The sequence below is a fragment of the Myotis daubentonii genome, chromosome 1 (assembly GCF_963259705.1).
Source record: "Myotis daubentonii chromosome 1, mMyoDau2.1, whole genome shotgun sequence".
NCBI lineage: Eukaryota > Metazoa > Chordata > Mammalia > Chiroptera > Vespertilionidae > Myotis > Myotis daubentonii.
Window position 1 is genome coordinate 146,824,656 of NC_081840.1, and position 26,325 is coordinate 146,850,980.

General features: G+C 39.0%; 1 protein-coding gene across 1 annotated transcript in view; it reads right to left on the reverse strand.

Annotated features, from left to right (window-relative positions):
* Positions 1–1,132: 1,132 nt before the first annotated feature.
* Positions 1,133–26,325, reverse strand: part of DKK2 (dickkopf WNT signaling pathway inhibitor 2) — a 104,626-nt gene continuing 79,433 nt past the window's right edge. The window contains exons 2-4 of the mRNA XM_059661846.1: positions 7,828–7,978; positions 6,434–6,589; positions 1,133–3,573 (exon numbers count right to left, since the gene is read on the reverse strand). Of these exons, the coding sequence (XP_059517829.1) occupies positions 3,323–3,573; positions 6,434–6,589; positions 7,828–7,978 (558 nt within the window). The 3' untranslated portion in view covers positions 1,133–3,322. The remainder of the gene's footprint in view (positions 3,574–6,433; positions 6,590–7,827; positions 7,979–26,325) is intronic.

The following is a 26,325-nucleotide window of genomic DNA, read 5'->3' on the forward strand; positions in this document are numbered from 1 at the left end:
TGCTTAAGGATGGGCACAGACTCTGTCTCTTTTTGGTGTCTTTCTGCCCACAGTTACACCCCACACTCTCCAATATTAACTTAATCAGGATAGTCTGTCATTATCTGCCTTTCTGTCTTAACCTTTTTCTCAAATGGCCTTAGTTTGGGGACAGAGAAAGGTGTGATTGATTATTTCCTCAAATCCAAAGGCTACAATAGACATTTCATTTCTTGGTTAAAAAAGAAGTTAGAACAATTTGTCACTTCTCAAAGCATCTCACTGAGCTCAGTGGAAAAGAAAAAAAAATTACACACATATGATTATTATAGTATAAAATACACTGCATCTGGGAAATATAAATATTCTGACTTTGAGGAAACAGATTAACTATTTATAAATACATTTAAGTGAATAATTAGTAATGTGGGAATTACTTCAGCAGTGCTTGAGGTATCTTCAACTCTGACCTGTAGCTGTGGGACTGTTTCAGCTTCCTCAAGCTGCCATGGCTATACTTAATCTGTTCCACTATGTCACAGAATGTTTATTTTTCCACATTTTCAGCCCATTACCATCTCCAGTATGACGTGGGCTCTTACAACTACTCCTGGTCTCATAATTGGTGAGTACTTCTTGACATCTCGGTGTTCAGGAAGCAGAGGAAAGACCTTCCCAGGAAGTAGGTTGGAGTTCACTCAGGGCCAGGTAATCAGTGTAGCCATACAGGGACAAATATATTTTGTATCTTCTTTGTACCACAGGAGAATGAACCAATATCCTAAGCATGCTGGCATTTCTATTTTGAAAAAAAATTTAACCTGGAGAGATGATTATAAGAAATATGCTAGGTGGCTTCAAGAGTTTTGAAGAAGTTTGTTGAGAGTCCCTGTTATAAGATCTTCCAAAAAGCAAAAATAGGAATAAATGGGTGGAAAACATAATCTGAAAAAATAACATTCTAACAATTATAGCTGTAATGCCATGAAAGAAGCTACCTTCAATAACTGTGAGCTGCCTCGCACCATCTTATGGTGATGTTGTCCAAAGGATTTCTACTCAGACTGAAAAATAAGACCCTGTCCAGTTGAACTTTGAAAATCTATGATTCTATGAAAACTTCTCCCATAAGAAAAACACAGAGATACTTAAATTCAATTTTTGAAGGAGAAAAATTTAATATATTTTATCTTATTTATACATTCCCCCTAAATTACAAAGTCAATTGCTGCAAATATATTCTGCTACAAAGCTTTCTGTAAGAAAAATCTCTATAAGAACATACATCTCATTAACATTTCCTGTAAATAAATTACTTCAAATAATAATTTTTGAAAGGATGTACAGAAGGGAAATAATGCAGAAACCAGATTGTAAATGTAATTGTTACATAGAAAACATTTGACTGAAATGCTCAATTTTTATGTTGCCAAGAGTGTAGAATCCTGTTTGTACAGACTTTGGTTATTGAATAGGTTAGTTTGAAAATTTTTGTTTTCACAGACATATGAAGGAAACGTAAATCTTAATTATCCTAGTAAACATGTGTGGGAAGCTTAAATTTTTAATAGACATGCAGGCTCAGGTTCAATTTCTACTGGGAGAACTGGAATTTGAGACTAAAGATAAACGTTAAGTAAAAAAATAAAATTAAGGAGTGACTTTAAGTTTATAAAAGAAAAGGTCAAAAGTAACAACTATAAATTTTTACCTTATGCTTTAGACATAATGTTTAGAAGTGATAAAGTAAAAAAAAAAAAGATAAAATGATTTCAAAGAAGGAAGAACCTGTGCTTTTTATAGATTAGCAATATGTAGATCTTACAAGTCATTCTATATATATATATATATATATATATATATATATATATATATATATATATATCAGTGGATGCAGAAAACAGAAACTGTATCTTAGTGGGAGAAAAGAAATTGTAGGGGAAGGTTGATGCAGAAAAATCAGATGTTGCTACCAGCCAGTTAGGAGCTTATTTAGGGCAATGGAACCTTACTATGTACTCCCTGTCTTGAGAGTTCAGTTTGTGAGAACTCCTCATATTACTTTAGGACCTCAAATGTATAAAATATATATTTTGAGGTCAAGTAGTGACCTCACACTGTTATCATCTGTGTGGAAAATATTTTGAGATCGCAGATCCCATAGAAAACTCCACGTAGGTTGTGCAGCCTTGGGTTCAAAGATGAAAAGTCATGTTGTGCTTCAGACATGTCTATGTATTTCCCAAACCTGGATACTGAACAGTTTCTCCCATTCCTCGCTGGCTTCAGTGCGGGACAGATGCAGCTCCGGTCTGCATTCTCAGCTTTACCCCGCCATCCTGCAGAGCACGTAAGGAATACGTGTGCTTACCAGTCTAATGCTATCAACACTCAGGGAATGCCGAAGCCTGAAAAAGTAATGATCTCTCTATTAGCTTGGTTTCCCATACATTTTGACTATGTTAAAAAGATTGGTAATCTGTGAAAATTCTCTGTGCTTTACATGACAACTGGGGTTAGGTTGGAAAAATAACATGTGTTCATGGTAGGCATCACATACAATCTAGAAAGATGAAACAATGTCCCTTGAGAATCTGAATGGACTACTTTTGTCTGTCTTGTTATGCTGGTTCTGATTATGTATAGGTGAAAGTAAATATTGGAAAACACAAATAAGCAGTTTGAGGGAAAACAAGTTGTTGCTTTCTTTTATAAAGGCCTTGATGGAAGACCTGCAATTATTTTGAAATTATTTGGAAAGTATCAACTGCTTTCTGTGTGTGTGTGTGTGTGTGTGTGTGTGTGTACCAAGGCCTTTAATTGAACAGTAAAAGCAGTGTTTCAAATTAAACGGTGATCTGTGTTACAAATTAACTCTGCTTCATTTCCTATTTAACATTTTTTTCATGTTTTACATTCTATGTATACCAAGATACACTGGGAGTGTTTTATCAAACTATAACTTGGAGTAGAAATATGGCTTTTATTTTATAGATAATCTCCTATCTGGAGGAAACCGATCCTCCAGCACAGCCTAAACTCTTGAGAAGTCACATGGTCAGTGATTTTCACTGTACTTTCTTTTTTTTAGTAATTGCATTTTCACAAGTGTGCACATTATTTACATAAACAAGCTGCATAATGGAAACACACTAGATGTACTACATTCGTCACCCTTTCCAATAGACTTAGTTCTCCTTTTCTTTCTTTCTCTCTGTGATTCATATTCTTATCACATGCCTTACATTAGCCATTCTTCTGAGAGCCAAATACTATTTCCCACTGTGCTGTGATGCACTAAATGCAGATTCAGTCTGCTTGTGACGCATTTTCTCTGAAGTGATCATATTTTCTGACACACGTGGAGTCTGGCTTTGGAAGAGTAGGTAGCATCTTTCCATACTTTACAAGACAGGCCCTTTGCACAGTCACACCGCTGGAAAATTTCCAACCCGTGAGAACCTTTCTTGCGCTGCTTGGTGCAGACTTCCCCCTGATGGAGCACCGGCTTGCAGATTTTGGTCCAGAAGTGACGAGCACAGCAAAACCCTTCCGTGCAGTCTGATGATCGCAGGCAGGGGTCTCCTTCGTGCCCTGCAGGATGATAAACAAAATCTGTCACCTCCACACTTCAGAACAGTTCTGCTTTGCCGTCAGAAGCACATAAAGTAGTTTTACTTATGCTGCTTTCCCTAATGTCTTGGATTAACAGCAATTGGCTCTTCCTCTAATCTGACCAATCCGTTATTGTTTATTTTCATGTTTGCTGTCTGAATATCAGATTTAACAAATAGCTAGACTGTATTTTGTCTTCTCTTTACTTTTTCATACTCTACTTCTAGATAGTTCCCTGCTCATTCTTATTTCTCCTTTTACTAGTTGAGTGGAAATAAGAAAATAAAATGAATTGCTTTCAAATTAATTAATGTTATACTTTTCTTGAGAGGTGTAAACAAACTCTGATTGAAGGAGGGGGCTGAAATTCTCAGGAACTCCTAAGATCATGCATCAGAGTCTAGCCAGGAAAACGGAAACTGATTCTTCAAACTACAAGGTATTTAATGCAGAGAACTGGTCACATGGGTAGAGGTAGGGCTAAGAAGTACCAGAGGATGCTTAAAGCAACACAGCAGGAAGCCACTACCACATTCAGGCTGGAGAATCCAGGGGAGCCAAGGATGACAGCACAGAGGGCCGGGATCACTAGCTGGGATGAGAACTCATCAGGCCCAACTGATGGGACTAAAACCCCAAGGAGATACAGCTCTGCCAGAGGCACTCCTGGAGACAGGGAGAACATGTTGGCTTTTTCTTTCCTCTTCTTCGCAGGGTTCCACCACAGCAAAACCCGTGTGGCCAGGAGCCACTGACAGGGAGCCTAGGAAATGCAGTCTAGAAAGAGTTGTGATACAGAGAAAGGGCAGAAAGCCCCAGGTTCAACCACGAAGTCATCACAAAAATCATGTGGAGCTTTGGCTGTTATAGCTCAGTTGGCTGGGCATCCTCCTGTGCACCAAAAGGTTGCCGGTTTGATTCCTGGTCAAGGCACATGCCTGGGTTGCAGGCTCAATCCCTGGTAGGGGGTGTGGAGGAAACAGCTGATCTATGTTTCACTCTCACACATTGATGCCCCCCCCCTCTCTCTCCCAAAAAAGAAAAACCAAACACACACACACACAAAACATGTGGAAGCACAAACCTGGGTATTTAATTCAGAAAAAAAACACGATTAAGTCAGTAAAGAGCCTCCAAACATCACAGTTGGGTTGATGTGTAACCTGTATAAAGAAGGGGTCAGCAAACTTCTCTGTTACATACAGATTGGAAATAAAGTTGGTTTTTTAGATCATATGTATCATAGCTCCTCAATTCTACTGCTGTCTTACAAAAACAGCCATTGATAATGCCTAAACGAATGAGCAAGTCTGTGACACAGTAAAAGATTATTTACAAAAATAGGCAGCAGGACAGATTTGGTTCCTAGGCCATAGTGTGAGAATCCTGGTCAAAAGGGTTTTCTGTCATCCCAAATGTAACCAATCCTACTGTGTAATGTGAACACAACTCACTAGCCATCAGCATAAGGTTTCTTCCTTCTACCCATCATAAAATTACACGTATAATTATATATAAAAACTTAGCAAATTTGAAAGTACACAATGACATAGGCATCTTTGAGTAAAGAGAAATACTCATGTATTAACAATTGCATGTGAATTTGGTGGAGTAGTAATAAGAGATCTGGGTAAAGGACTTGGGCCTTTAGGAGTGTAGACAAAGGGTAATTGAAGAAGAATGGTCAATCTCTAGTCCTATCCACATGACCATTTGTATTCCAGGTCAGACTAAGGTCAGTATCCAATATAACACTCTCTCTGCAGAACATGAGAATGTGGGGAAACAGTTTTTGTGTTCAAGCAAGTTGGGGAAATACAGTATTTTAAGAAGTTAATCAGTTTTCCTCATTGCTGGACTTCTCAGAGCCTCCAATAGAGCAATCTATATATATAAAAGGCTAATATGCAAAGTGTCCCATCGGGAGTTCAACCAGGAGACCAGGAGTTCAATCACTCACGATGACGTGCATTGACCACCAGGGGGTGGTGCAGAATGAAGGAAGGCCCTGGCCGACAGCCAAAAGGCCCAGATAGGCCCTCATCGGCGGCCAGGTCTAGGGACCCTACTGTGCACGAATTTCATGTGCCTTGCCTCTAGTGTTTATTATAAAGTCCCAAAAATGGTGAGATATATTATTACAAAACTCTTGAACACAAGACATTTTTATTCACAGAATGTCTTGAAAGAGTAGTGCTCCACAGAATAGACTTACAAAAAGCTTCCTTTAAAAATGGATGTGTTTCATACTTTCAAAATTTTACTACTGGTAATAAGGTTCATATTTTCAAATTTAATTATCAGGGATTCAACTTCTGAAATATTTTGATACAATTAAGAAGATTTATGGCTATTCATAATCACACTAGAAACCAATTATTCTTGGTAAATTTATTTTATGAATAGTATGGTAGCTGGTTGTCTAGTGAAAAAAAATTTCTGAATCTGCAAAGGTGAGAAAGACTCAAAAACATACTGATTTAGTCATTTGGAAACAAACATTTTCCTATTTATTTTTCAGAATGCTTTATCCTTTGATATGTGACAAATGCTTGCATAGGCAATATCTTCTAAATCTCATGTAAAAAGACAGGGTTGTTAAGAAAATGACAGAGTTGATCAGACTACTGCAATTCTTGTAACACACATTTTCTAATAATTTAAGATCTCTAAGAAGCTCTAAGCATCTTCAAAATTAAGAATGAATAAATCCAGTTAAAATCTTGCCTTTAAACTATCTTCTTTGTATATTTCTAAAACCAATGGAATCAATTAACTATATTTTCTATATATTTTTATAAAACAATAAAAGTAAACATAGAACTACAGTTATCCCTACCTTTTATGTGTGACATCTTAGTGTGTGGTCTTCCTAGATTCTGCCACCCCAAGTCGTGGTTTGAGTAATGGCCATGGTTTCGATCTTTGTGCCGAGTGCCATCCAGAGCTGGGATGTGCGGGGTTAAGATGCTCTCAGTGACTGGGATGCAGATGCCTGGAGATAGTCAGGTAAGCAGTTAGTCTTATTCAATTCTATACAATGTGGTTCTTATCCATGTATTCTCCTGATGTAAGGCATGAAGCCGTCTATCTATCTATCTATCTATCTATCTATCTATCTATCTATCCATCCATCCTCCTACCTGTCATCTATCTCTTCATTTGTCCATTTGTTCATTTACCAACTTATTGAAACTGAATATTCAATAGTTTGGCCCTGAGTCCAAATTTTATTGGCATCTTGTCTCTTTCAAGACTAAGTGACCTTGGGCAAAAATAGGAATAAAAATAGAAATTCATTATAATACTTTAAACAATAAAACAAAATTAAAAAAATAGAAATTCATTTTACTGAGCAATTGTGAATACTTGTGCAGGCTCAGAATAGTGCTATAGTGAAGTATTAAATTAATATTACCTATTCATACTTTAAAAATGTCTGTCCAGACATGCATCTTTGGGACTCATGTCCCTTTGTTCAATCACCAGTACAATCCTAATCTACACTGTAAACCTCTCTCGGGTATGAGGTCATCTTCCCTTTACCTCCTGTCCAAGGCATTTCCAGTAGCACTATGCCCAGAGGTAAGGAACAAGTATAAGAATATGAGCCTGATTATGTTGTTTGTGTGACTGAGTGTATGTTTCTGATCACCTTCTGCAATTATTTAGTGTTTATACCACATGTTGTCTATGGTTTTTCATTTCATTATTGCTGAATTTGTGCCCATAAGTTAATTGAGGTTGAGTGAAGCCATGTTTATGGAATGGCTGGGGAATAGACTCCTGTATCTCCTTTCATTGGAACCAATCACTTGATCACCATCTGAGTGTGCCACCAGGTAAGGCCTTCAAAAGAGGATAATGAGTATAAGATTCAAGGTATGAAACGTATGAAACTGGGAGACGGACTCACAATTGCATTGGTAAATCACAGCAGGTTATTTTCTTTAGTTCTTTTGGATGTCTTTGCTCATGTGCTTAGTGGAATAGAACTAGCTATTTAAACGCAACTCTTCAACAGGATAAGTCCAACTCAGCATAGATTACTAAATACAGAAGGTGATCAAAGCCTAGGGACACTAAGATTTTAGAGGTAGTCCGGGTAATCTTATCTAAACTATGCTCCAATTCTTGCCTATCTGGAAACACTCCTTACATGTCAGGAATCCAAGGAGAAGGCAGCCTAACATGAAAAGAAAAAGGCCCAGCAACACTGAACGCTATCTTTACCGTTATTGCAGCGGTTACCAGGACAACACATGCCATCTCTATGGCAGCGCTTCTTTTTCCTTCGACACACCATGCAGGCTGAAGATCCTTGGTGGGGACTGTGGCAGTATCTCCCAACTTCACATTCCTTATCACTGCTGCAAGGGTAGGCCTGTCAGGAAGTGGAAAAACACCAAAAGCAAAGTAGATTAGATCTTTTAACGCTTATGAAAAGTTGTTGCAAATTATGATGGAAAATAAGTCACGATAGTACCATTGTATTTTGTTCTGAGCATAGATCCTACGTAGAGACCCTTACTTAATTGAGAGCCTTCGAAATATTGATTATTGATGTGAAAAAAAATAAAGTTGACCATATATTTTCATTGACACAATTTTGGATTAAAATTTAGACTTTGCCCCCTGGCAGTGTGGTTCAATCGGTTGGGTATCATCGGGTACACCCAAGGGTTGACAGGCTCAATTCCCCCATCAGGGCATGTGCTTGGTTTGCAGGTTTGATAACCAGTGGGGGGCATGCAGGGGCAGCCAGTCAATGTTTCCCTCTCACATTGATGTTTCTCTCTCTCCCTCTCTCTTCCTCTCTCTCTCTAAAAAAAAATCTTCAAAAAATCACCACCAACAACTTTGCAATGATTTGTAGAGCCATTAAGAGTGACTTTGGGAGCTTGGAAACAGTTATGATTCTTACATCGCCACTGATTTTAAGTGTGTAAGAAACAGTCAGCTTAGCCACTCCACTTTCATCTGCTAGACTAGGATGAATGGAGGGTTAAATAACAAATGGCTGTGCTAGAACCTAAAACACATCTGCCTCATTATGGAACACATATTTTAAGAATGACAGCCATGCCCTAGTTGGTTGGCTCAGTGGATAGAGCATCAAGCTGTGGACTAAGGGTTCCAGGTTCGATTTCGGTCAAAGGCACATGCCCAGGTTGCGGGCTCAGTCCCCAGTAGGAGACGTGCAGGAGGCAGCCAATCAGTGATTCTCTCTCATCATTGATGTTTCTATTTCTCTCTCCCTCTCCCTTCCTCTCTGAAATCAATAAAAATATATTTAAAAAAAGAGTGACAGCTCACGCTCCCTGCCAGAGAGCAGCAAGGAGCAGAAGCACTTCCAGCGAGGTGGTGAGCAGCAGCAGTGTCCCGAGTGGTCAGAGAGATGCTAAGCTGCAATCACATCATTATGTTCTCAGGAAACAAACAAGCAGGCTCCTTATACACAATAGCCCTAAAGGCTACTGCACCTTTAATTTATACAGAGAGGACTTCTATTCCTACTTCACTACCAGGTTATGTGTTTACAAGACTAGTTAAGCAGTGTCATATTATCTCAAAAAACAAAAACATATTACACAGTTATATAGTCCTTGCCTCTTGGAAGTCATTGGAACACTTAAAATGCCCCTTTTCAGAGACTGAGAGTTGATATGTCACACCACACATCAAACTTACTCATATTTTGAGACACATTGACAGTTAACAGCAAGACTTATTTATGTCTTTTTTTAAATTGGTAGTTCATCCCCCGCCCAATTTTCAGATTAATGCATTTGTTTTTAAAGCAAGCATAAATGACATGAATACAAAACAGACAGCATTATAATAATCTAATTATTATTTAACAGGAAAGGAGAAAAGTAGATAATATAGGCATGCCATTTATACAGCTTTGCCAGGAAGTTGCAGTTAACATTCTCCTAGTCTGTCCCACAGATCGCTGGGGAAAGGCGTGGAAACCAGGTGCATGCCCAGTAAGGTCTGGGAGGTGTGGGAAGATGCCTATTTGTCAGTTATACCTGGGCACAAGTCAGTGGCCAGAATAGCCTGGCCATTGCAAAATCTCAATACTTAACTCCTGAACAAAGGACACCGCCCCCTCTCTTGCTGCTCCCTCCTGACCCCTGGCTAGCAGGACTCTCGGACTAATGAATTTTAATTAGCCTGATGCTACATTGAACCCAGGTCCAACATGGAATGGAAACCTTGGACACTGGCCCTATTTTTGGCTTTGCTGGAGCCCTAGCTACATATTTTCCTGGACTGGTTTAAGGACAATGGATCTTTGATACTCAAGAGATATAATTCCAACCTAGCCAGTTTGGCTCAGTGCATAGAATGTCAGCCTGCAAACTGAAAGGTCCCAGGTTTGATTCCGGTCAAGGGCACATGCCCAGGTTGTGAACTCAGTTCCCCAGTGTGGGGTGTGTAGGAGGCAGCTGATCAATGATTCTTTCTCATCATTGATGTTTCTATCTCTCTCTCTCCCTCACCCTTCCTCTCTGAAATCAATAAAAATATATTTTAAAAAAATACACACTATTTATTTTAAAAAAAGAAATATAATTCTATGCCAACGAAAACCATTTAGTCTCCTAGGAGAGTCTTAGAAAATTCATTTTCTAAAGATATGGTAAGAGCCACCTCACTCCCACTAGCAACAGGGGAATTCCACCTACTGATTCCTCCGAGAACAACAAAACTATGGGATACAATTTTTGTGATTCAAATGAGTGTGATCTGAGTGCTTTATGAAATGAGGTTTGATGGCCTAACTCTGTATACATTGTTTATTCCTTTCCCCCTTCTCTGTCCTTCTCATTCTCTTTCATTCTCTCTATTTCTACCATCGCCTTTTCTCCTCTGTACTACTCCCACTCATGTGTGTATACACTGTGTGTATACATGAAACCCCCATGTGTTTTTCATTTAGATTGGATCATCTTCAGTTAGAGGAAAGAAATATGAAGTTGCTGTGTGAGTCTGAAAACTTTACATGTGGTTCTATGAAAAAAAAAACAACGTACTTTTAGCTTCATTACAATGTACTGTTTACCCTCAAAAGAAAATAAAAAATAGAAAAGCCACTAACTTTAAACTGAGAATGCTTTTGAAGAACCGCACAGTGGCAATACCTGTTGCATATATTATTATAAATGAGCCAGATCAAGCTATAAAATGAATTTTCATATTATTATCCCATTCTGAACTTCATTAGGCTTAAGGGAGATTCTTAATGAAGTTGAATTTGGAGTACTAGGCCATTTTTCAAGACTCCAAATCTGATGAAAACAAAACAAATGTCACTTCCTGACTTGCAACACTCTTTCCCTCAAGCATTTTACTCCCTTCATATTTAGACCCATTCATTTTAATTGAAATACAATTCACATGGATCTGATTCATTTACATTTATTTCATCAAATTGTTTTGCAAGAAACATTTGATGTCTTACAAGTTTTTTTTCCCCTTCCTCAAAAATAGGACATGTTCTTTCAACAGAAATAAACATGTGCTACCTAAAACATCATGCGCAATTTACAACTCAAATAAAAAATCTTGAAGAGAATCAGAATATAAAATAATACTTGGTTCCAGTCCTAAAAAAATAATCTACATGGTAAAAAAAGACAAGTTGTTTGCTGAAAGCAGTTATTTATTCAAAAATTGTGGAGAGCCCATTTTCATCTTCTCATGCTTAGTTGATAAGAAATAAAAAATATTGAAATGAAAAACATTTGATACAGATGATACTACACAAAGTAATATGCAAAGTATTCTTCATTTGAATGGGGGCACAGAAAAATTCTCACAATTTTTCAGAAAAAAAGCTCATTTTGCCTGAGGCAGTCTTTTAGAGGGTAGGTAGTTTTATTATGTTTCAATATATCTTTTAATTGACTTAAACCAAAAATGACACAGTCAAAAATTATGCAGGATTTTTTAATGGGAGGTTATTGTTAATATGAACTTATAATTGGAATGAAATCCAGAGTGTAATATTGAGAGGAATTCTTTGACAATTAAAAAAAATGAATAATTGAAATGCAAGTCTATGTTACACAACTTCTAATATACTTATGAGAATCTTGGTTCCAATAAATAGCTTTATTTATTAATAAAATCAAGAAAGGATGAGATAAATTAATTGAAGCAGGTTTTTGGAAAAGCAGGTGATATTTGGGGGCCTGCTTGGCCTTCTGAAATCAGTGTCCCCCAGCACAGATCCACTCCGCCACAGTTTCCCTTTCCCTTGCCATAGTCATTAGCAAGATAATGCAGGACATGAGAAAATACTACGGATCTGACACATTAATAGCAAAGCTTGTGTTTTCAGCCCAATGAATTATCTGTTAGTAAAGAGTCTTAAACAAATAATTTTCAACTCAAGTATGAGGACTCCGCCGCCTGCTATTGAGCCCACACATTAACCCATTAAGAATGTCTGAAAATGGTATCATAGTAGGCAAGAGAGAGGGGGAGGGAGGAAAAAGGGAGGGATGGTGAAAGAAGCACTTGGTAAAAGATTTGTGAAGGATCCTGAAGAAGTGATGACTGTGGTGATTAACAGACCACTGAAGGGAATTATATACATTAATAAAAGTGGCATTCAGAAACTTTCTCATGAAAAATAATCTTTATTTTCCATTTACTTTGGCTCCAAAAATCTGTTCCTGGTCTGATTTGATGATGGGTTCATGACTAACAAAAAGTAAATTTGAGTGCCTGACTTTAAGTTTCCATTTAACAAAAATAATAATATGTTTCCCTGGTACTTGTGTTATAAATGAATAGAAAGACTGATTTATTTTACCTGCTATGGAAAGTGTTCATAGTGAATTTTTGTGACTCTTTGGGGTAGGCTAGTAAGCTAGGACAAGCAGAAAAGGGAAACTGAGACAGACAGTTAAATCCTATCTTTCCTAAACGAAGGATAATTAAGAATAAAGGATTTGCACTTCCCCTCCACCAGAGGGTAAATAACTTAAGTCACCCTGCTCAGAGGGGTAGATAGCAGAAACCTAATTAGTGCCATTTGCCAACCACCCAAGGACAGATGAAGTTCAGAAAATAAATATCACTTTGTACATCAGCATAAGGCTGCTGGATATTTTATTGATCCTCCCCTAAGACCTCCCCTAGATGCCGAGCCTTTAAAACCTCTCAAAACCAAACCTAAGGTCCCAGAACACACTCTCCCTCCCAGGGACACAGGAACACACCAGCTTTTCTCCCCTCCTCCCTACTTCTTCACCCCACAGGTATGTGTCTCCTAAACATAAAGGACCCCGAGAGGCTTGCATCCAAGGCCAGCAATGGGCAGCAGTTCTTCCCAGAAAACCCCTCTGAACCTGTCCCCAAGAACCCCTTTTTTATGACTTTTTAGTGAGCCAAAAAAAGACCAGCCCGGACTCATGTCCCCAGCCCTTCCTTGTTTCAATGTCCCCAGCTTTAATAACCGTCCTCTAAAATTCATCTGTGCAAAGTCAAGAACCTACACACTACTGGCCAGCCCTGGGCAGACCCACCAAGGTGCAGGGCCCCTTCCTGGTAACATTTTCATTTACTTGACTTTAAGTGAACAGTCTGAGAAACAGTGACAGTCTGCGTCACTGTAAATCAAGTGATCGAATAAGGGAGGGACTTTAGTACACTTGTCCTATCCTAAAATACTCCAACACTGAATCAGAAATCGGGCTGTGTGAGCATCCAAGAATCATCACCTTCATGCAGAATCATTCTTGATTTAGGCTTTGTCACAATTAGGAGATGAATTCATTTTAGACACCTAATAATAGCAGATGATGATGGATCATAAATTAAGAATGTCTGAGAGCTGTCCACGATCAGGCCAAACACAAAGAAGATTTGCCCAATCCCCTTTCTAGAAAAAAAATGTGGTTTCCATAAATAGCAGTGCTAGTTATCATTACAACCATGGCATGGACTAAAAAAAGAGAAAGCACATTGGACACAACTGGAATAATGTCCATCATAAATGAGCATTTCTTTTTAGTACAAAGGACTGTTTTCAGTCATTTACTCTGTGCTAATTTGGAGTCATTATTTAACATTTTAGCAATGAAGTGAACAGGAGTCAAGGGACTTCTGCAAGGAAGTCATCTGTGTGTGCTCAGCAGCAGCAACCTGGGGATTGCAGGCCTCACTGTGAGGTGTCATGACTAAGCCTTCTGCAGTGATGGTTTAACGCACATGTAGAGAAGGTGTTGGAGTGGTGACCTGTGAGCTGAATGTAGAGATTAGAAAAGTAAACTTGGCCACTTCTCTTTCTAGAAGCTTCCGAATACCAACAGTATGTCCTGCTGCAGCTGTTGGAAGGACAGAATACTGGCAGGAAACACTGATGAGACTGTAAACAACATTTTCTAAACTCCTTTCTTTTTATTTTTTTAAATCCTCACCTTAGGATATGTTTTTATTGTTTTTTTTTAGAGAGAGAGAGAGACAGTGAGAGATATAAATGTAATAGAGAAACAGCTATTGTTGCCTCCCTATGTACTCTGACTGGGGATTAAACCTGCAACCTAGGTATGTACCCTGACGGGGAATTGAACCCATTTATTTTGTGTATGGGATGATGCTCCAACCGCCAGGGCTCATTCCATTTCTTGACTTGACAACCGTTTATGTCCAGATAACTCAATGTAATCCGAGTTATAAGCAAAAGCCCTTCATACAAGTAATAATCCTATATAATAAAAGGCTAATATGCAAATTGTCCCCTCGACCAGGAGTTCTCCTGGGAGTTCAACGGGGAGTTCCACCAGGGGGTGAGGCTGGCCCACCAACCACCTGGGGCCTCTCCCCACTGCCCAACCTGATCACCCCAGTCAGGGAAATCTTGCCAGATCCCACCTGTGCACAGATTTGTGCACTGGGATTCTAGTAATTAAATAATATTCTAATGAACAAAAGAAAGTGAAATGTTACTACATCTTATTTGAACTAACTGAGCCTTTTATTTTCAATTAATTTCAAAACTGCAGAGAGAAAAGTCCTATTAATTGTAGACTTAGATTTAGGTTTGCATTTTTTCTTATTTTTCTATTGCTTCCCATTCCTTGGAATACTCAAATACAACAATGAAGTAATCAGATTGCTGAAAACAATAAAACAAGAAAAAGTGTTTCAGGTAGCTCAGCATCACTGGCTGATGAATAAACATTTGGCCATAACTAAACCCTAATTTAACTCCCAAGTTTTCAAAATAATGACATTGTTCCTGTTTAATCATGGGGGATAGGGTGGGGAAAGGAAGGGAGGAACATCACAAGTTGTTCATGTGGGATGACCACCCATCCGGATTTTTGCAAGACTGTCCTAGTTTTGTTGTTGCTTTAATCGGGACAATCCTTTATCCCCGCAAGCACTCTTTGTAACTACCTCGGAAGTTCTCTGAAGCCAGAAAAACATCATCCGCTGGGCAGGCAGAAAAAAGCCTGCAAGGGGTGGGGGAGTGGGAGGGTGCGGGGGGTGGGGACCAGCTGTGGGGATGAGAAACATTTGGGGTGAGTGTGAAGGTAGCAGCAAAGGGCTGGGGTCCCAAAGAAACAACAGAAGGTTGGCAATTACCATTTGGGAAACCAGATCAGACTGGCTTCCCCTAGGTCCTCAGAGATAAGATTAATTTCCCTTCTCAGACATTTCTTAGGAGAGATCTATATTTCAATGAGCAAGCAAGGCATGCTTCTCCTTTGGTCATTTCCAAGTCCAACCCAGTCATCCTTAGTGCAGCTGAGGGAGGTCCAGCGGCATAGAGCTCGCCTGGCTCCTGTGCAGTTGAATCCTGCCTGCCAGCCACAGGCTGCGCAATCAGATCTTTTCCATCATCCACAATTACTCTAGAGGATAAGGGTGCACTCGATGCATCTTTGAGGATTTCTGAATGGAAAGCCAGAAGGATTGAGCTATATTAAATTCCAGGGGAAAAGTTCAGGTATTTCATGATGTTCTGGAGTTGTGCCATAGGTTCATTAAGGCAGCTGCTTGGTATTCATTCAATATTCAATAATTACTTATTCAGTATTTATTTATTGAACACCAGCTATGAACCAGACACAACTGGCTCTGGGATGTACAAACATTTTGCCTGTGTTACTCCTAAAATAACTTTGAAAAACAAACATCTCAGCATAAGTTTATGTTTATTATTATTGAACATTGTATAAAATGAAGTTTGCAGTGATTGACATGATGCCATTGATCAATGCATATTGATTCTAAAATACATCACAACATATTTATTGATAGATTTTGAAAATTAAATTGTCTTAAAAACATTCAGTTAAGTTTTAAGATTTACAAGTCATTACAACTAATTTGGGTGTTCTGTATCCAGAATTTTCCAACTGGTGGGGCCAGGCTTCGCTTTTTTAAAAATTATGCTTATTGATTTTTAGAGAGAGAGGAAGGGAGGGAGAGAGAGAAAAACATCGATGTGAGAGCGTAACATCCATTGGCTGCCTCCTGCACATCCCATAACAGAGATCAAGCCCACCACCCAGGCATCTGAGGAAATCAGCAACCTTTCAGTGTGTGGGACAAGGCCCAACCAACTGAGCCACACCAGCCAGGGCCAAGCTTCACTTTTAAAAAATTAATGGTAAAACAAAGAAAGAAAGTGCCTTTGTGCAATTAGGATGCCCTGATCAACTACTAAGAGTATCTTTGTTGCCCTGACCAGTTTGGCTCAGTGGATAGAGCATTGGCCTGCGAACTGAAGGGTCCCAGGTTCGATTCCGGTCAAGGGCATGTACCTTGGTTGCGAGCACATCACCAGTAGGGGGTGTGCAGGAGGCAGCTGATTGATGTTTCTCTCTCATCGATATTTTTAACTCTCTATTCCTCTCCCTTCCTCTCTGTTAAAAAAAAAAATCAATAAAATACATTTAAAAGAAAAAGAGTATCTTCGTTAAACTGATATTCCAAATTCTACTTTAGTTTGTCATCCAAAAAATGTTTTTATACCTCTGGCTAATGCAGTATATTAAGATTTGGAATGTGTGATTGTGTGTGTTTTTTTCCCTTCCCCTGAAATGGCAAAACTTATTGTAAACACAGGTGTATTCCCAGACAATTTTAAGAAAAAAGAACAATGGAAGTTGAGTATCTGGACATTAATTCCCTTAAGGTTGTTAGACCTTTGTTTTTGATATAAAAGTTCAGAACAGAGAGAATTTCTAATAATACTGCCTGGATTATAAATTAGGAATGATGGATTCCTGCCAGTGGTCCATTAACTTCCCCAATATATTCAGAAAACCTCACTTAAACAACAGTTCCATGGAAAAAAGGCAAGGTCCTCTCTAACTTCAATTGTTCCACCCTGTTCTCTGTGTGTCATTAAGCAGAAAGGAGATTCCAGAGAATTCTCTACTTTGAACACATACCACCTTCTCAACTGTAACATGCACATTATGGCTATGGATCGCGAGGTAAATGGGAGGGTTAATCTGTCCCATATGGTCTCATTGCCTAGAAAAATCTAAACCAGGCAGTTTACATGGCTAACATTTTTGCCTGTTTTTGACCCATTGCCCCATCATTTGGAATAGATAGGGCAACCAACAATTATATGCCATACTCAGAAAGCAGCATCTCAGAAGTGCTATTGCAGCCATGGTTGCAGCCCTTTATACTCCATATACAATTATAAAGCCCTTTAGCATCCTGGGATTGGCTGAGTGTAATTGTTCTAACCAAAAGAGAGGGAGAAACTGCACAATTTCAAGTTTCCTTCCAAATCCAGGATTGCGTATCTGTAATATAATCCTTCCACTGTAGCCTTGCAAATTTCCCTGACCTCACGGACCTTCGGAAAGGTAATATGGAAGGAAGAATTTTGGAGTTTTACTGCAATTTGAACTATGCCTCCACAATGAATTCATTGTTACAAGTTACTGAACTGAATCTCAGTTTCCTCCTTGATAAGATGGATATAATTCGTACCCTCAGCAATGTTTCCCTACTTATCTAATCATAAAAATCTCATGGGTTTTCTCTAAAAACTATTTGTTCACAGACCCCATAGAGACTCTAGTTTTGTAGAAGTGGATATGGTCTGGGTATCTGTAATTTTAATAAATACTGTTCTGGTGACCATATGATCAGTAAATATAAGAAAACACTGCTTTATAGAATTGTTGCAAAGATTAAAGATGCCTCTTGGAGATTATATATATATATATATATGTATATATATATATATATATATATATATATATATATATATATATATATTAGATAATGTCTCGTCTACATGGACTCAGTTCTAACTCCCAAACAGACATGAGTCTAAGGGAGGGATTGGTTCTGACATCAACGTGAGTCTAAGAGACAACAACTGACAACAACTACTTCCAGGCATGTTCATCTTCACTCTTATTATTTACCCACAGTGCTTAGGGGTGGGCTTGAAACTTTCTAAAACTATCTGAAAAAATAAAAAAACACATAACAAACATGTCAATGCACTTTGGGAGAAAAATAGTGTAGACCCAGAGCAGCCAACACACCCAATTTGGCTGGATTGTTTCATACCCTCATGTGGTGTACACCTGTGTATTATGAGCAATGCATTGTTTTGCAAGTTTGGGGTGATTTTTTGTTTGTTTGTTTTGTTTTTTTGTTGTATCCTGTGGCTCTTTACAAAACAAGCATTCTTCTTCATCATATCAAGTATGATAAGTAGATGATTATGTGTTTTTATTAATTTTTATTCTTTGTATACCATCAATTCTCCTTTTCAATGAAAATCACACTTAAAATTCAAATACTGATGTCCTGATGTCCAAGGAGATATGAAAACTTAATATAGCCGAAACCGGTTTGGCTCAGTGGATAGAGCGTCGGCCTGCGGACTGAAGGGTCCCAGGTTCGATTCCAGTCAAGGGCATGTACCTGGGTTGCGGGCACATCCCCAGTAGGAGATGTGCAGGAGGCAGCTGATTGATGTTTCTCTCTCATCGATGTTTCTAACTCTCTATCCCTCTCCCTTCCTCTCTGTAAAAAAATCAATAAAATATATTTCAAAAAAAAAAGAAAGAAAACTTAATATACTTTAAAACTGCTGTTTAGAAAATACCTTTTTAATGATTATATAATAAGTCATTGTCAGTCAATATTTTACTTTGAGTTATTTTTCATTTATAAAATCATGGATTTAGAAATGAGGATATAAAAGAATGGTGTGTGTGTGTGTGTGTGTGTGTGTGTGTGTGTGTGTGTGTTTAAGTTATCTGAGGAACTATACTGAATAAATGTATAATGGAATTTATTCATGGCAAGGTAACAGGGTTATTTAGAACTGAGTAAAGAGGAAAATTTAGATTTTTCTTAAACCCTACCCTTTCAAACATTTTATCATTTCCACTAGTTGCATGTGTTATCTAGTAAAGTTAATACCATTTTAAAAAGAACTAATATTATGAGATTCAAAATGAAATTTCTTATTCTCTGCTAACTTATGCCTCTTGGTTTTCATATTAGGAAGGCTTGAAAGAACTTGGTTTTCCTAGAGACAGGCTTCTTGCAAGAGTATCAAGACAGAAGTTTCTTGAGTAAGAGTGTTCTCTCTTATTTCACAAATGTCACATTTTTAGCAGAATCAGATTAGTAATCTTTGTTACTTATGTTGTGGCCTCACCCCATAACAAAGAAACAGAATTTCTGGAGGATGAGACCCAGAAATCAGGATTTTAAAAAGATTCCCAGGTGATTCTAATGTGCAGCCAAGGTTGAGAACCACTGATCTAGATGGTTGGAGCAAGAGGATCACGTAATAGAGATAGCACAAAGGTCAAATCAGCTAAGAAACCCTTTGATTAAAAAAGTAGGATGAAGCCCTGACCTGTGTGGCTCAGTGGTTGAGAGTAATCCCATGCACCAAGAGATCCGGGTTCGATTCCCAGTCAGTGCACATGCCTGGGTTTCAGGCTAGATCCCCAGTGGGGGTGTAGGAGCAGTTGATAGATGTTTATCTCTCATTGATGTTTCTATCTTTCTCTCCCTCTCCCTCTTCTTTTTCTAAAATCAATAAAAATATATTTTAAGAAAATAAAATAGGATGAAGAGGTGGTTCATAGGTGTAACACAGAACTCTGCCTAAGCAAATCATCTATTTTTGCCTCTGCCATTTAGAGGAGAATAAACAGAATGTCTGAGAAGAGTCTTGGACTGGGATCATTATCCTATATAATAAAAACCTAATATGCAAGTTGTTCCCTCCGGCAGTCATTGGACTGGGAATTTGACCAGGGAGAATGGGAGTGCGGCTGCTCACTATGATGTGTGCTGACCACCAGGGTCGGCGCAGAACATGGCCAGCATCAGCGAAGCTCTGCGACCTCTGGCCGGCTCCCTGGGGCAGGAGTGATGGGGACAGAAGTGCAGTGAGAATGTGGGGTGTCCACTGAGCTCACTCTCACTACCCTGGGTCGCCAGGGCTCATTCACTGGGGAAGTCCCTCAATCAGTTGCAGGACACCAGGGAGGAGCCCGCCCCACACCCACAAGGCCTCCTCTGGGTGAGCCAAGCCACAGCCAGGACCACAGGGGATGGTGGGGCTCCCCATGGGTTCTCGCAGGAGCCGGTCTGCGAGGCCAGCAGGGAGAGAGCATGCTACCCATCCGGCTTCCCAGAGGCCCAAACTGTGCCCAGGCCCACGGCATCTGTCCGAGCTCACTGCATCTCTGTGTGGGGACTCAGGCACTGTGACTCAGGCGGGGAAGTTGGGGGGGGGGGGCATGGGAGCCCGGAGGCCCAGGTGCTGCCCAGGGCCCAGAGGTCAGCTGGGGCCTGCCCTTCCACACCACATGCTCATGCTTTGATAGCAGGCCAGGCCTAGGGACTGCACCCACGCACAACTTTTGTGCACTGGGCCTCTAGTGATATTAAATACTTCTAGGAAATGGAGGGATCAAGATGCAAGTTATAAGTGTATCTCAGGACTTTATCTCCTGAGCTTTGAATAAGCCAGTTTGTTTGTCATCAAGAGAAAGGAATGGATGTTATTTCATGTAAATAGTTATTTTGCCATCTTTTTTCCCACATTTCCCAACTGGATTTCTTCCCTGGGTATTTCAAGCCAATATTTTTATAGCCTGTAACAGTTAAGGATCTGTACTTTGTGCCCATGTTTCATTTTCATGTATTTGAAATGTTCAGTTGATACGGCAGATAGATCCCACATAAAAGTTCATGCAAGAAGCACTCTAAGCACATTTACATCGTCATGTATGGGTTTTCAAAGATCAGGACCAGCCATGCTTGAGAGAGTTTGAACCAGTCTCAGAGTTTCTAACATGATGACAGGGCTAAAGCACCCAGGTGGGACAGTCCTGTGACTTCCTGACAGAGGAAATTACAATAGCCAAGACCACTCGTTTCTTTCCGACACTCACAAGATGATTGCACTGAAAAGCCCCAGCTTGGAGAGCATTTTCATTTTCAGTGTCTAATAATAGCAATTATATGACCACATGTTGTTTATTAAGATAAAATACTTTTTATAAAAATAATCAATATTTCAATGCACACATGGTCTTACTTCTCAGCCTCCTACCCCCAGGAACCAGCTTAAATTCTTATTGGTGGAAGAAGAGATGGAAGGAAGGGCAGCAAACACAAGGACAAAGAAAATATATCTCTAGTGAAAACATTGCATAGAGAAGGATGTCACACATTGGCTTATTATCTACTTCTATCAAAAAAATTATTCAAAATATTTTGCTAGAGGATTGGAAAGGGAGGAAATTCTGAGCCAAATGACAGATCCTTTGGTTTATGTGACCCTAGAGTTCAAAGCTCAGCCTCAGAACACATACTCAATGTGCTAGTGATCTCAAAGAAAACACATTGAAGATGTTGGTTTTCACAGCACCCACATCCCAGTACATCTGCTTGAGTGGTGACCAGCACATACTTAATGCTGCAAGAGTGGCTAAGTGACTTGTTCTTAGATGGAAAAAAAGATGCAAGCATGTCTCTGGACTTAAGTCACTTCTCCTCCATCCCAGTGGCCCTTTCAGCCTGTGCAAAGAGTATGCCCCTCTGTATGCCTACTGCTTCTTTTGTTGGCTCTTGTTCATTAATAAAGATCTCCAGCTGTGCTGGCATTGGAGTCTTCTTAACACCTCTGTGTCTGCCCTGACATTCCAGCAGACTTTGAATGGGGGTTTAGAATGTGAGATGGGGGAGGGAGAGTAGGAAAGAGAAACAGTGCAGCTCATATAGCAAAGATCCCCCAGGGACTGGGGTAGATATGTCCTGGCTCACACAACTATTTTGGTTAACAGGAAGTCTAGGCAAACAAATTGAACAAAATTCAAATTATTAGCCAAAAGAGTTAATAGGTTTTTTTTATACAACTTTGCTAGGGTCCATCTGTTATTCTATACATTTTTCAATTCCCCCCCCCCTCACATCTAGTAGTAGTGTGTTTCTAGAACTTTGTTTGCAATCCTATCTGAAGTCTGTCCTGTTCGTTTTGTTTGTTTCTTTCAATCAAAGAAGGCAGCTGTGTTACAATAAAGATGACTAGAAAACTTTTCTGTTCTCAGCACTGCCTATGATTCGTATGTACCCCCAGCACTTGAATTAGACACTCCACATGAGTGTATAATTGCACATGATGGAGTCAGCCACACTCTCTCACGACTATGCATTTGCGAACATTTTCCTCTGCCTAGAACACCTTTTCTCCACATAATTCATCATTGAAATAATTCCGATTCTTCATTCAGAGATTATATCAAGTAACTTCACTTTTGGGAAACCTTCCAGGCTGGCTCCTCACTTCGAACCTGAGGGGAAGGTCCCTTTTAACCTGTACCCTGCTTATACTGCATGCTCTTCTGTACCATGATATAGGTCACATTCTGTTGAGTTATTCTTCTGCCTTCTTATACTCTTTGATTACAGAAATCATCTTTCATCTCTGTATCCCCAGTGGTCAGATAAGTTAGAACAAGTTAGGGTAAGATGAAGCTGGAATAAGTTAACATCCCACGTTTTGTCTAGTAATGCATTCGTGAATGAGATTTTGTTGAAAGAGTGGTTGGGAATTTATACCATTGAGTTGTCAAAAAACGTTCACATAAGTACCCATTGGGAGATGGTAAAAAAGAAAGAATTTGATGAGTTTATAGATATTTTGAAATAGATTTTTAAAAATCAGCTAAGAACTACATAAATCATTCGGATAGCTAAGGGAGTCATATCTGGTTTTAGAAAGGAGATCGGATGATGAGTAATTTTCTAGCCAGCAACTTGATTACAGCTGTTTCATGGGGACCGCAAGTGCAGTTTCAAGTGCTATCATCAGTTACTTTACATCACATTCTTATAGCTTGTGGCATTTTTCACATATACATTATCTAAAGTAAAAAAGCAAACTCTTTGGCCCTGACTGGTATGGCTCAGTTGGTTGGGTGTTGTCTCCTGCACCAAAAGGTTGCTGGTTCAATTCAATTTCCCATCAGGGCACATGCCCAGGTTGTGAGCTCGATCCCCAGTAGGAGCCTACCAGGAGGCAGCCAATTGATGGCTCACATTGCTCTCTCTCTCCCTCTCCCTTCCTCTCTCTAAAATATATGTATTTAAAAGTAAGCTCTTTGATTTCTAACTTATATATCTATCAGCGGTCTCTACCATAGCAATAATGCTGTGCTTGTCACCATTTACAGCAGTGACTCTGTATTGCACCTCTTTCCTAATTGTCCCCAGAAAATTGTTTTAGAATCTTGGTGGGTGGCTATAACACTGTGTACTTCTGAGAGTCAGATGAAGCTGATGATACTCCATCCAAAATTCTTCTTTATAACTTTTCTTCAACTTTACATATATTTATATTTTTTTCTCATTCATGGATCATATCTGATAGTGTTCATAGTTAACCTCCACCACCATGAGGTATTTTTGCAAAGAAGAAAGAAGGTGAGAAACTCATGGTGACTTTATTTAGCATCTTGGAGATATATAGATGGAATACTAAAGGGGTTCGATTTCTTGATTCACCTTAGCCACAGCAAAATAAAACCAGAGCATAAAACCTACTGTTTTCAAATGCTTGCCGCATGGAATGCCACCACTAACACATTCATTTGATGTCTAACTTGTTTATTATCCTAAACAAATTGAGTTAAACAAGGTTCGCCCAGCCAGGTTAAATTAATTAAATATCATTGACATGTCAATATTTACCATAAAAATATGGTCAATGCTTCTAGGTTTTGAGCCAAGTGTTTGTTTTTAATCATGTCTATGGTTATTGTATATGCCTATCCAGTTCTGTTCATTATGCCCCCATGTTGAAATTTTAGAAACACCCATACATTTACCAGAGCTTACTCCTAAGTTTAAGAATTTGCAAAAGACTTTATTAAATTTGTATTTGGTATTTATGAAGGGATGATATAAGCCTAAAGCTTGGGCAAAGAAGCCAGAAATAGGAACTCTACCTTCTAGGTCAAGTTTTCCAAGTTACATGTTTAGTACTTTTGAGTCTAGGCAGGGATGTCATTTTGTGTTTGAAAAGGTAAAGTCTCTATGAGACTCCTGTACAGTCTAGCTGCACAGCCTATAGACTGGAGTGATTGCATAGGAAGGGGAAAGACAAAGACAGCCCCACCTGAGCACAGCAGGTACAAAGGTACAGATAGGATGGATTATGTTCTGACTATAACATATCCTGGGTTTAAATGTGATCACCAGCTTTATGCACATAAGCAAGCTAAGTTGTGTCCATGTCAATGTTAGATGAAGTGATTTTTATTACAAAACCCAGCCCTCGCCAGGCTCTTTTCTGAAGGCAGATCAAAAGCACAAGGATCTAGTCATGTGCTGCTTTTCATCCCCCGTGCTTGAGCACACTCCTAATACACGCTGATCCAGTTCTGCCTGCGATTTTAAGCAGGGGCGTTTGGAAAAGCTAAGAATGAGCTCTTGAAATAAGACTGATCATTCCACAGTAACAAGATCTGGAGCCAAACTCTTATCAATGGTATATTGCAAGCTGTTTACAACTTACAAACGATGATTCCAAGGCACATTGCAATGCCTTTCTTATGTAAAAATATTGATAAATAATAGCAAATTTGCTAAAGAGCACAATCTCATTTTCTGAGAACCTTTCAAAAACAAATCACAGATCTCTAAAATTTAGTTTCACAGAATGAATCAGTTAAAACAGTAATCAGCCAGTGACTGTTATAGAATAATCAGTAATATTGCATAGAGCTATTTGTCTTCAAAGTAGTGAATGTCTTAAGTATTAACAAATTAACTCTCTGTTACAACCACCAACATGTGTTTGGAAAGCTCTGCAGAGAACTTTAACATCCAGTGTTCTGGTCATGGTTGCAGGGAAATCTTTCCATTGTTGATCTAATGTTTGGATGTACAGAGATGGGCTTATAATACACACCCATGTTCCGCTGTCTGGCTCGTTCACTGCTGAGTCTTCAACTAATACTCAATCAAAGGGAAAAATGTGTTTCTAGTGATAGAGCAGTATGGTTTTCATTGAGGACAGACTGCCAGAAATAATATAAAAATTGTCTGGGAATTTGGGTGCATAACCTGGGTGGGGCAAGGATGGGCTTTTCACATTTCTCACTAGAGTTCAGCAACTCTTCACATAACCTTCACCTTGCTGTGGATCCTTAGATTCACCGCCTCATCAGCCAAAGACACTCCTCCTGTTAATAGATGCCACAGTTACTAGCGCTTCTCTACAAACTATACATATTTTCATGAGACCTTGAAAATAGCAAGTTTCTGGAAACTACAGATATTTTGCAGATGTGCTTTTTACAAAATGATTTCACAATTTTCCTAGGCACTTAATCGATGTGTCACCTTACAGACCAATGGAGACCAACCACTGGTGTTTATTACAAATCCCAAATTTTAATTGTAATCACTTTCTCTTAATAATTTCCAAAATTGTAAGCATTCAAGAATTTTACTTAATGGATATTTAATGATATTAAGGTATTATTGTTTAACTTTTGATAATAGTATTGCGATTCTATTTTTAAAGTACATGTCTCTTAAAGACATGACTGAAATATCTGTGAATGAAATAATGATGTGTAGGATTTATTTTTAAATGCTCTGGAGAAAGTGAAGAAGAGTTGGGTAAAGCCAGGTTAGCAATAAATTAAAAATTGTTGAACCTACAAGATGGGCACATGGGGGTTAATCCATACTCTTCTCTCTCCCTTTGTGCATGTTTGAAATTTTAGAAAAAGACTAAATAATCCCTGCAGCATAGGTAGAACTCTAAAACTCTAATCTTCAAGGAGCAGCCCACCATCACTTGGTTTCACACATAGAGTACAGACAGCAACCTGACAATGTGGAATCACAATTCCCTGCTGATTCATCCTCACCTTGGAGAGGGTGAAAGGTAACCTTTGATAAGGTTGCATCACTGACAAGACCTCTGATATTGTGAGTAACCTTCTGAGCTTCTACAAGCTGGAGTATTCAACATCTACTACACGGAGGTAGCCATGAGTTCATTGGTTTATAAATTAGTGCTCCAGCCTCTTACAAATCTCTAAAGTGAAAATTATGCCAGGAGCCCACAAGAAAGAACCCATTCAGAACCATTGCCATCCATTGACTATTTATGAAAGGGCTATTAATGTAGGCTTATTAGGGATGGTAAAGATGTATATGACAAGATCT